Source organism: Cynocephalus volans, chromosome 16, assembly GCF_027409185.1.
Source record: "Cynocephalus volans isolate mCynVol1 chromosome 16, mCynVol1.pri, whole genome shotgun sequence".
NCBI lineage: Eukaryota > Metazoa > Chordata > Mammalia > Dermoptera > Cynocephalidae > Cynocephalus > Cynocephalus volans.
In genome coordinates this window covers 62,748,948-62,761,456 of record NC_084475.1, presented here as the reverse complement: position 1 = coordinate 62,761,456, position 12,509 = coordinate 62,748,948, and the positions used below count along the sequence as shown (strand labels likewise).

The following is a 12,509-nucleotide window of genomic DNA, read 5'->3' as shown; positions in this document are numbered from 1 at the left end:
CCGGGATTTAACGACTTTATGCATAGTTGAGAGAATTGCAGAACCAAGACTGAGCTGGCCATCACACAGCTGGGGGTGACAGCTAATGAACTTCAGCACCCAGCTGCTCACCTACCTCTCCAGGTCCCACCCAGGCTCTGGATTGTAGATTTTGGCTGCGTAAGACGAGAGAGGGAAAGACAAGAGCCAGGTCATGACTACAGTGGTGAGGAAGGTATTTGGGTAATCGTGATGCAGTGTCACCTGGAAGCGGCTCAGTTTGAAGGCAGCCACACCTCCATCTTCGCGACTGCTAGTGCCCTGTGCTGTAGTGGGCAAGGCCCCATGCTGTAGAGCACAAGGTCCCAGAGATGACAAGCCAGGCGTAGAAGCACAGCGAATACCAGGAGATGCAGTGCCAAGTCTGCACACGTGTCTACACCACAGGGGCCGGTGAAGAAAACCAGGAGCTCACTGTGCATGGGGTTCACCATTTGGGAGTTCTGATTCCACTGGAAGGAGACTGCACCCATCAGATGATGCTCATTTGCTCAATAAACAAAACTGAGCATCAAGACCTGTGAAGAAGTTCTAAGAACCAACAGTAGCTCGAAAACTCAGATTGTAAGAAATGGGACAAAATCTGGTGTACTGGGTTCCTGCTTACACAGATAGAAATTGCAAAATTTCTTGCATTTAGGTTACAACTCTGCTTGGCCTACAATTGTTTTTTTCAACTAGGTTCTCCCAAGATACCGACACTGCGTAAATCTGAGTGCCCCAACACTGACTGAATGTCATGATGCCATCTGCCAAGGATCAACTCCCTCGTTATGTCAGGAACATTACAAGCAGAATTCCTCTTGGGGGATCTCTTTTTCTTCATCCAGGTCTTGACAGATTTTACAAGCCCACATTAGGCAGTCTGGGGTGCGTCAGTGGGAGACCCACTCGTTGAGGTTACTGAATATAAAACACTTTAATGTAAGCAAGACCCACTGCCGACCTCCTCCCCAGTCCACCTTTCCTTCTTCATCTACTCATGTTTCAAAGGCCGACTCTGTAGCCATGCCTACAACGGTCCTTGGAGAAAACCCTCAAGCACGTCAGGGAGAAGAGGCAACCGCACAAGACTCAGTACCTGACCTGGAAACCTCTTTCACCCCATTCTCTCCTGTGGGTGACAGAAGGCCAGATGGGGCCCATCCAATAGGGTGCACGGGTGTGCAGAGGTCCCTCTGAAGCAGAGGATGACAGTCAGGACAAACATCAACAACAGCGAAACAGAAGGCCTTGGAAGACACTAAGCAGGAGAAGATGAAATAGACGATGCAGGAATGGAGACCATCCATCCATGGGAGAAGAGTCTCTTTATCAGGACGGGTGATTAGTAGAGAAGCCTGGGCACAAGGAAGCCCAGTTCCTGCCATAGATCCCACCAGAGAATACATCAAAAACAGAATGAGGCATTTCTTTCCATGCTTTCATGTATATAAAAGGGGGAGGGAACCAAAATATCCCGATTTCATGCTCCAGAAGGAGCCTAGGCTCCCAGCCAGGATGGGACAGTCTAGACCAAGGATGGCAGGTCCATCCCACCATCCTCACGCCTGCCCCGGACACTGGGTCTGGGGTTCTGTTTCCTCTGGTCCGTGGACGGTTTTCCTTCACTGTCTACTCTCCAGAAAACTCCTTTCAAAGAAATGTTTTCAGAAAATTCGAAATATTTCATGGTTTTTCATAGTATGCATTCTCTGAAAAGGAGGTGTAATGTGAACAGCAAAATTGATTCTTCACGAATATGTTTGTTTCTCCTAAAGAAAGAGTGTTTTCTTTTTTCTCTGCTACATTTGGTGGAAGGTTCGCAAATCCCAGGCACTGGGGCTTAGATAAAAGAGGAGATCGGCTCCCGCACTCACTGGGCGCTCACTTGGAGTTTCCAAAGCTGAGCGAGGTCAAGGAGGGAGTGTGATGGCGACAAGGCACACCCACCACCCTCTCAGGTTCCTTCATTCATCATTCTGAAAATGGTATCTTAAGGACAAATGCAAAAACCTAACAGCTTGACAAACATTTGGGCTTAAATACATGAGCAAATCCATTAAAGAACACGCCTCGGGACCTAGACTGATCAGTCCTTCCCCTCTGCTCCGTTCTGATACTGAACTACAGACAGCCATGGGTTGGGATACCTGGGGTTACACAGGCATCCCAGGACCAGGAATGTCCCACTCAGCCTCCAGGAACAGCATGAGACAGGACACATGACATATCCCAAACGGGGACCTGGAAAAAAATGCTGACGGACTGGAGAAGAGATGGACAGCCCTAGAACAGAGTCAGGGATATAGCTGCTCATCGGAGAAAGACAAAATAGGTAAAACAACTAGGAGGGTACTTCAAAAACTTCATGGAAAGATTCATATGATCCTTCAGTTCTCTTCTTCCACAGGCTCTTTGAAGTAACCTCATATTAATCCATAGACAAGCAACAGAGCACTTCTTTTCTGGGCAATTGTGAAAAGAGTGATACTCAAAACAAATATTGAAAACCCTGAAATAATAGGACAGGTTTCCCTAACAATGTCCTATTACAGTGTTTCCTCATGTTTTTATGCTTGCCTCGTACGTAGAGGGGAAAACTAACTCGTGTAGAATATTTCCCAAAGACTCTACAGTACATGAAATCCAATTCTAAAATCATGTCATCTATCTGTGATTTTTATTGTAAACATATTTTTTGTGTTATTGGGTTTCAATGACAATAAATTTAATATTTCTTTATTTGTACACCAATGTTTATATCTGCATTATTCACAAAAGGCAAAACACGGAGACAACTGAAATGTCCATTAATGGATGAATGGATAAACAAATATCACATATACATACAATGGAAAACCAGCCTTAAAAGGAATGAAATTTTGATACAGGAAGCTGGAAGACATGAAGCCTAGTGAAACAAGCCACACACAAAAGTACAAATGCTGTATGATTCCACTTTATATGGAAGTACCTACAGTAGTCAAATTCATAGACACGGAAAGTCGAATAGTGATTGCCAGGGCCGGGGGAAGAGGAGAATGGAGAGTTATTGTTTAACAGGCACAGAATTTCAGTTGGGAATGATAAAAACATTCTGCAGATAAATTGTGATGATGATTGCACGTCCATGCACTTAATGACACTGAACTGTACACTTAAAATAGTTAAAATGGTAGGTTTTACGTATATTTTACCACAATAAAAATTTAAACAATTAAAAAATTATAATCCTCTTCAAGGTTGAGGATTTATTGTCAGAATAGCAATGGCAAGTGGTGAAGGGTTGTGGGCTCCTCTTGTCTCCCTCACTTCCATTGACACCATCCTCTATAACTTTACGAATGGTTATTGTCTCCTATTTGTCAATAAATCTAATATTTAATAAGAACTCGTAAGACAGGACCAATTAAGTACTGTATGACGATTTAAAAAAACACAAAAGAAAGACGAGGACCAGGGGCCTTGGGGAAGACGGGTGAAGAGTGGATGTGCAGGCTGTGGGTGCAGAAGCGCCACGCAGGTGGCCACGTGTTGCCGGTGCTCAGGAGAAGCGTAGCAGGTCACAGAAAGACCCTTCGGTGCACACGCAGGTGCTGAAGGGAAACCTTAGAACTCCTACCTACTTTTATTTTTGTCTGAGGTGTTAGATGGTTCATAAGAACTTGCACTATGTAAACACGGACTGGCCCTGGGGCGCTCGCCGCCACCCGTCATGTTCACGGTCCGGGCAGGAGTCCGGTGAGCGCTCTTCCTCCCCACGCGCAGGGTCTGGCAGTGCACCTCGCTCACTCACATGCTGTCGGCACCCCGCGCTCTCCCGCAGTGTGTGCACCCAGTCAAGCGGACACGCAATGTGTACAAGTGGCGTCTAGTGTTAACTAAACCGACAGTTACTACATGAGCAAGTGAGGAAAAGTTTCCTGTCTAGAAAGAATGACCAAAGTGCACTCTCATTATGCAACCACCCCGTGAAGGAGAATCTGGCCAAGGTGATGCTGGCTCTGTTGGGAGGAACTCTTCTTCGAGGCATGTGTACTGGCTCTGGAACAATTAACCAATCAGACCTGATATTTACAAAGGAGTAAAAAGCAAACATGAAAATGATCGAGAAAGGCTATTTAAAATTGGAATGTATGTTTTCCTCCTCCTGCCCAGGGTCTCTTCCATCTCCTGCACCACACAGGGCTCCAGAGACTCTAGTGAGTCATCGAGTCCAGTGAGGAATTTCAGCCCTCGTGCGGGGGAAGTTGGAGATCTGCTGGATAATCTCATGGGGAACAGAGGTGGCTTGAGCCTTTTGGAATTTGCCACCATCCAGCTGCTCCAGGGGAACTGAATACGTTCTCGTCCTTCGGATGGGAAAAAAGGAAGATTCTCCCACCTGGGTGCAGAACTGTGGAGGTCGGTCTCCTGCCTTGGCAGGTCACGGACCTGGGCCAGGTCACAGCGAACGGTGCAGAGAGAGCTGGAGCACATCATCTTCAGTGTCACCAGGTGATAGAATTTGGATGTGTTGTCCCCACCAAAACTCATGTGGAAATCTGGTCCTCAATGTGGCAGTGCTGGAAGCTGAGTCATGGGGGGCGGATCCCTCATGAATGGATTCATGTTCTCCCTGGGGAAAGTGGGGCCCTAGTGAAATCTTGCTCTATTAGTTCCCTGGAGAGCTGGTTGTATAAAAGACCCTGGCATCTCCTCCCTGCCTCTCTTGCTTCCTCTCAAAATGTGATCTGCTTGTACCCGCCAGTGCCTGCCATTTTCCACCATGAGTAGAGGAAGCCCGAGGTCCATGCCAGAATCAGCTGTCCCAGAATCATAAGACAAACAAACCTCTGTTCTTTCCAAATTACCTAGTCTCAGATATTCTCTTAGAGCAACACAAAATGGGCTAATGCACCAGGGAGGAGGTAGCGCGGCCACTGGGGGGATGGAGGTGTCGGGCATCGACCCAGCTGCTATCAGCACCTTCTTGCATGTGAGAGTCTGACACGGCGAGCCCAGGGTTTGCAGCTTTTGGACTTGTCCCAGTTTTGTTTCCACTTCCTTTCACTTTGTCTTCCATTTACGAGCCTCAGATAATGTCATGACTTCAACACTGCGCTCGTGTTATTACACTGGAAGTTCAACACGTTCATCAAAAATGAAAGAAATCTCAATCCAGTAGGAAATATTCATACAAATGAGAACCAATGTTGAAATAAATACGTCTCAATATATGTCTCTTTTCAAATTCTAGCACTTAGAGAGTTGATCCTGTACAGCATTATTAAATTTCTTCGATTGCACTGAAATACAAGTTGCCTCCTCTGTCTGCATTTCCCTATTAAAGGACTCGTTCACTAGATTTGATGCCTTCCACCTTTCTTCACCATAGCTCATATTTTCCGACATAATCGATAGATAATAGCAGCATAGAGCTGAGGCATTAATTCATTAGTTCTCTTCGTCTGTCACCAGTAATGTGTTGACTGCATATACATGAGTGATAACATGCTTGGCAATGTGGATCCAGTTATAACTGAGACAGGGAAACTGTGAGAAAACTTTAGTAGTTGTCAGTACTAGTTTTCCAGTGGAAATTGGAGAGATTAAATCACATAAACTTGCAAGTTACTTGCTGAGAATCTGAACATAGTAAACAATAGTTACCGTGAGTATTGATATAACAAATATCGTAATCCTCTGTAGAGTCTGCATTCAACCGAGTCAAGCCAAGAGAAGCTTTCAGTGCAGCTCCCTTGACACGCTCAGGGCCAGTCACATTGGTGCCTCTCAAATGGAAACTCCACGAGGGGGACCGTCTGCAGGCCTGTGCAGGAGCAGAGCCCAGGCTGCCAGTGTTAGAGCAGTGCCTGGTGCAGAAGAGAAACTGCCCAGCACCCTTGAAGCACCTTCCGGGGAACCGGTGTGGCAGGAAGTCGAGTGACAGAAAATGGCTGCTCTGTGAACAGTTTACAAACGAAATACTAATCTGTCCTTCACAGTCAGTCAGTTTCACCCACGTTTGGTGATATATTTTGAAGCAGGGATTTAAAAAAAAAAAAATTGGAAAGGACAGAAAAAAGGTTTAAAAATATACGGAGTATATATATTGTATAAAAATACATGTAGTATATCTATTTTCTTCTTATTCAAAAATAATATATATGTAAATATATGTAAACATAAGTATACCTATGAATCTAACTGTATATACATATATAATCCAACATTATAAATATATAAATATTAGATAATATGTAATACTGTATGTATAATTATCTTTACATATAATATAAACAAAGTATTTACATTGACATATAATTACCTATGCATATAAAATATATATAATTTTAAGCATATATAAAATGCATTTAAATATATAAGTTATTTGTATTGGGGCTTTTTTTGAAGGGAGGGTGAGTGGACATTCCTTGATTTTCAACCACGGATAATCACAATACTAATTCAAAAGCTATTTCCTGGGCTGGAATTAGGGAGTACTTTCCTCAAGCCAAAAATTTAAGGAGGCCGCAATCTAAGGAATCGACACAAATGATATTTCCATGCCGTATGAAAAATGAAAATTAGTGAAAAACTATCCAGGAGAAACAAAGTAATACAATTTTAAGTAAAGACCAGAAATGACCGTGCACTTGCAAATCCCTCAGAGTCTCACCAGGGAGAAGGGAGACTGTGGCAATTGCATGGTCACCAAGTGTGGCAAATTGCACTCACTCTATGCCACTCTCACCCAAGAGCGTTGAAGGTTCTGACCGGCTAAATGCCCTCAACTGCTCCTACACGACACTGCTCCTTTTTCTTCCTAGCAACACAAGTCACGGTGGCGTTCTGCGAAAGAAGTTTCAGCAACCTCAGGTGAAAGAGCAATGATCGAAAATTAATCCTGAATCACAAGAAACCTAAACATGGCCGTTCTGTCCGTTGAAAAGTAAAGTAGCACCTTGCAAATATCGTGGAGTTTCCCTCCTTTAATGCTAGGAAAGTAAAATTACATAAAAACGATCTAAATCAAATAATGCCGCTTTAATTTGCCTAGATTCCTTTTTTCAAAGACTTGAACGTCCTGACTCAGAAACATGGGCCACTGAAAACTCCGACGACCCCACAGGGGGGCGCACGTCCCTCCTCCCGGCCCCGGCCCCGGCCCCGACTCCATCCCTGTTCCCGGCCCCAGCCCCGGCCCCGGCCCCGGCCCCGGCTCCGTCCCTGTTCCCGGCCCGGCCCCGGCCCCGGTCCCGGCCCCAGTCACGGTCCCGGCGGTATCACCGCCGTCGTCCCCGCTCACTCGCCGGACGCTCCCGCACTCGGGCTGCTCCCGGACCCGCTGTCTACCCGGCTCCCCTTTCCCAGGCTGTCCCGGCCTCGCGTCCCCCACTCCTGCGGAATCTGTGACCATCACAGCCCGTGCGGTCGCGAGCCCTCGGGTCCCGACTCAATGGGTTTCCCCGTCAAACTCAGTCTCGCTGCGGCTTCTACGCGAAAGAAAGCCCCGAGCACAGGGAGCAGCTCAGACACTCACGGCCCTCACCGAAGAAAACTGGGTCGCGCCAAGCCGCGGCGGAGCTCTCTCCGCAGCCATCGGAGGAAAATGTTCTCCACACTATTTAAGCAGCACCGGTTCGGCGCGACAAGCGGCGACGTCTGCTCTCTCGGGCTGTGGCACCCTCTGAAACCAAAAGCGGCCGAGTCCGTCCGCGTTTCCGAAACCGGAGGCTCAGAAAAGGCCGTTCGCGCGCCCTCTCGCGGCCGCCTCGAGAATCACTGAAATTCTCAATGGTCCACATCTGCCTGCTCATGGCGGGAGTGGTGCTCTGCTCCGTCCCTGCCTGCTCATCTGTCTGGGGCATGCCTTCCAGCCATGGCCTGGAAAACCGGCAAGCCATCATGCTAGTGAGACGGATGAAAAAGATCCCATCTCACTCATGCTTCAAGGACAGGAAGAACTTCAATTTTCCTTGGACAGGAGAAAATATCACCCCAATCCAGAAGACACATGCCACCTGTTTCCGTGGTCAGATGCTCCAGCAGATCCTCAGCCTCCTCAAAAGAGAGAACAGCCATGCTGCTTGGGATGCGATCCTCCTCGATAAACTACTCTTCAGCCTTGAGAAGAGCCTGCGACAAGTGCAGATGACAAATGGAGAAACTCTCTCTTGTCCTGATTTGGGAAATGACGTTCGGAAGTATTTCCAAGAAATGATTGGTTATCTGAGGGAAAAGAAATACAGCCCCTGTGCCTGGGAGGTGGTCAGAGTGGAAATTGAAGTGCGCTTAGTCCTCATTCACCGCCTTCAGAGCAACGTCAGGAAATGACGTAGAAGTTATACTCAGGACCCTCCCTAACCAATTACACGATTGTTTACCAGGCCCCCCAAAGCAAGCTAAACTCACACATTTGCACCAGCTGAAAAACATCTGAATCCTAAGTCATGGGATTATGTAAAGCATACGTTCTACATCGTGAATTTACAGTAGAATGATTAGAGAGAATAACATGGTGTCTTGTCCTAAATAAATACTGTCATGATTTATAATTTTCATTATCTGTTTCAATTCTTGAGTGGTGCTTGTTGTTTCCGAAGTTGGAAGTTTAATTGTTTACAGACATGGTTCTTCAGTCTAGAATTTGGTGAAGGGCATTTGTCAGTCAAGTTGATGCTCGCTCCTGTAACAGAACAAAAGAAAACCACCAGTAGTTAGATGATAATACAAATTTATCTTTCCTTTATAGAAGAGCTCAGTGTTGGCCTCCTCTGAGCGGGGTTTCAGGGACCTCACAACCTACTATTTTGCAGCTTTGCCATCATCAACATATAAGTTCAAACAGGTTTGCGACGCTTGAGGCTACTGTGCTCAGTCGATATGGAAAAAAATTATATGGTGGATCACTTGTAGGATGCTTTGAAGGACCCATGCTGCACAGGGTGAACATCACTTCCACCCGTATTTACTCAGCCTGGATTCACGCTCGTCGGATACCTAAGTGCAAAGGAGAGGGGAAAGAGAGTCCGACTGGGGGATTAGTGAGAAGAGAATATATGTTCTTTGAATAAGACCACTCTTTATTTTCACACTGTGTGTACTAACAGTATTTGTAAGAGAAAATTAACTGGCATTCTTGCTAGGCACAGTTTATTTCAAAATCTGATGCCAACTCTGATTCCACAATTTAGACTCAGGGAAAACGACACGGACGTCATTCATTAAAGTTCACAGCGACACTGACTGAATCTTGGAAAGAGTTAAGTGATTCCCAAAGGCACAGGCCAAAATTGAAAAATAGACAAGTGTATAGGGACAAGGTCCCCAAACACATTGTAACATTCACATCGTCTCCGTATTATCGGAAAAGACAAGGAATGTGCGATCAGGCAAGGCGTTGCGCTTCCTTGAGGGGCACTGAAGTAAAAGTGGAAGGTGGGTCTTCCATTTGCAACCAGGACCTGCGGCACATCCTGAGGTTCTAAATATTAAAACTACAAATGGGAAGAAAGCATCTCTACAATCAAGTGTTTGTGTTTTGTTTTTTAAATCGTCACAAAATCTTCCATTACAATTTCCCTGCATGAAGCGGGAAGAGCTTACAAATTCTTTAGATCTATTGTCTTCCCAATTCATGTCTCCAGTATGTATTGGTATTATTCTTTCCACTGTTATTATAATGATTATTCCTTTCATAAATATTGACTGAGCTCCGGAAATGATAGGAACTAGGCTAAGATGCCCAGGAAACAAGACTGCATAAGACGACTCCTCTGACCAAGAGTAACTTACGGACTCATGGCCACCTATATTCTTAGGACGAAGTTCATTCGAAGGTTCAATGTAATAAAGACATCATCTCTGACAGCTAGGAGAAATAATATAGCCATGTGTAAAGAAGGGGTGTCCTTTGAAATTGTGAATTCCCTTGCTTCTTGCTGGAGACATGACAAGACGATTAGTCAACTTCTGAGTCCATTTATCCACAAGGAGAAAACAAGGGATGCATTTCTCGCTTCCCCGTTATCCAGAGAGCATATTGCACTCTCACAAGTTTGCCTTTTCTGTGTGTAAACTCTTGTGGTTGTTGTGTCTCCCTTGACTCTCTTGAAAGCTGGATCCAGCAAAGCTGAAACCAACCCCTGGACCAGCAGTGATTGCTTTTCCTGGAGCCCATGCCCGTTTGCTACCTTTGACCTGCGTCCCTTCCACCACTTTTCTTCTGCTCTGCCGCATCCCCTCATCTGCCCCTTGGCTGGGCTCAATTTAGCTAAATTATCCTTCGTCGTGTCCTTTGCAGTGGGATATTGCTTTCCTTGTGACGTTTGATCACATTGAGGTACATATATTGGCTTTCTTGGTATTCCCATTCCTTGGGAGGGAAAATGCAGCAACTTTCCTTTCTATGTAAAAGGAAATGGGAAAGAAAGATCTCTGGTGTCTCGCCAGCGGTACACAACAATTGAACAGCCATTTATTTTCATCACACCTACATCCCATTGTTGCCATTTATGACAAAGATGGCTTCCTTTGGTTTAATAAGATTCCATTAGAATTGGAATCTCCGACTGATGTTTGGTTGGAAATTTGAACTTCGGTGCAAAACAAAATTTTCTTTTTAAATAAAATTGATGTTCTCTCCATCGTGCATTCTTCTTGGGATGGTATTGCTCCCAAAAGTGTGAAAATTAGTTCCTAGAGGTGTTAACAAATCTTAGTCATTACAATAATTTGTGGTTCTCCAAAGCCCAAATCTAAGAAAACCTGTCCCTTATTACTAATTTTTATTTCCCTCGGGTTTTCTTGTGTATCAAGAAGCATCGACATTGAGTTCTCGGAAGATCCACAGAGCATATGCAGCATGAGCAATACAAGCCTACGGTGAACAGACGATCGCTTGATCTCAAAATCATGTCTCGAGATGTGGCCTCCACACGAATACATATGGACTGCCTTTGGCTGTCTCGTGGATGGAGCTGAGGTTTGCTCCTGAGTGCTACTGAATGAGTTAATGGCTTTGAGAATTAAATGCAAAGAATTTGTGCTTTATTATGTGGCTCTGCTAAAGTTATTCACCACATCAATAATGAAGTCGAGTGCTAAAAAGAAATAAAAGTTGACCGCACCTGGGGGAACATCCGGGAGGTGGCACAGTGACAATGTATTCTATCGTATGGAACAAAATTTAAAGTTAGGTACACTAGAAATTAATGGGAAGAAAATAATTGAATTGATAGATAATTTTTAGCAGTTTTGAAAGATATTTAAGTATGTCATTACATTGGTATTGTGTATTTTTGTAACATGAATTTGCATGTGAAATTTGAATCATTACAATTTATATAAGTCAATAGATGACACAAAAAGGAGCTCAGCAAATAAACTTATAAAGCCAAGTCAAATCAATACCTTTGGAAGGCAGCTATGCTCACCACTATACCACCAACGCCGCCCCAAATCAATAACTTTGAAACTTAAGTCTTGGCTTAAAATTTTTATAGAGACCTTCTTAAACATGCATTGAATGCAAAAAGTTAACTTCACACTTTCTTTTCTACGTATAAACCTGAGCTACAGATACGGTCCGTAAATAATTGCACGATATACCCCCGCCTTTGTAGCTTATCACAGGAGGGTCAAATCGGAAAAAACAATTTAACCAGGCTCTGGAGGAAAGGGATGAGCAGGCCACCATGAAAGAAATAAAAGAGAAAAGAAAAAGGTGGAGAAACACTGCTCTCAAAGTATGTAGAGAGTGCATAAAGAAAGCAAAAACAGAAGTAGAAAGGAAGACACGGGCATCCAGAAAATGGAAACTAGTGTGTTCCCTATTTAAGACACATGCACAAAGCAAGCTCTTCAGAGAACCTAGAGGCCGAGGCTCAGAGTCGCCCATCTCAGCCAGGCCAGCAGCATCTGCGAGATCCCCAATGGCCTTGCCCTTTCCTTTACTGATGGCCCTGCTGGTGCTCACCTGCCAGGCGAACTGCTCTCTGGGGTGTGATCTGCCTCAGACCCACAGCCTGGGGACCAGGAGGGCCTTGGTACTCCTGGGACGAATGAGGAGAATCTCCCCTCTGTCCTGCCTGAAGGACAGAAATGACTTCGAATTCCCCCAGGAAGACTTGGATGGCCACCTGCTGCAGAAGGCCCGAGCCATCTCTGTCCTCCATGAGATGACCCAGCAGAGCTTCAACCTCTTCTGCACAAAGGGCTCATCGGCTGCTTGGGATGAGAGCCTCTTGGACAAACTCTGCACTGGACTCTATCAGCAGCTGGACGACCTGGAAGCCTGTCTGATGCCGGAGGTGGGGGTGGAAGAGACTCCCCTGGTGAACGAGGACTTCGCACTGGCCGTGAGGAAATACTTCCAAAGAATCAGTCTCTACCTGAAAGAGAAGAGGCACAGCCCTTGCGCCTGGGAGGTCGTGAGAGCAGAAATCGTGAGATCCTTCTCTTCATCAATAAACATGCGGGGAAGATTAGGGAGGAGGCAATGA

At 45.3% G+C, this 12,509-nt stretch overlaps 1 protein-coding gene across 1 annotated transcript; it reads left to right on the top strand.

The window, feature by feature from the left end:
* The first annotated feature begins 11,939 nt into the window (after positions 1-11,939).
* On the top strand, positions 11,940-12,509 carry LOC134365007 (interferon alpha-4-like). The gene has a single exon (XM_063081230.1). The coding sequence runs from the start codon at positions 11,940-11,942 to the stop codon at positions 12,507-12,509; it is 570 nt and encodes a 189-aa protein (XP_062937300.1).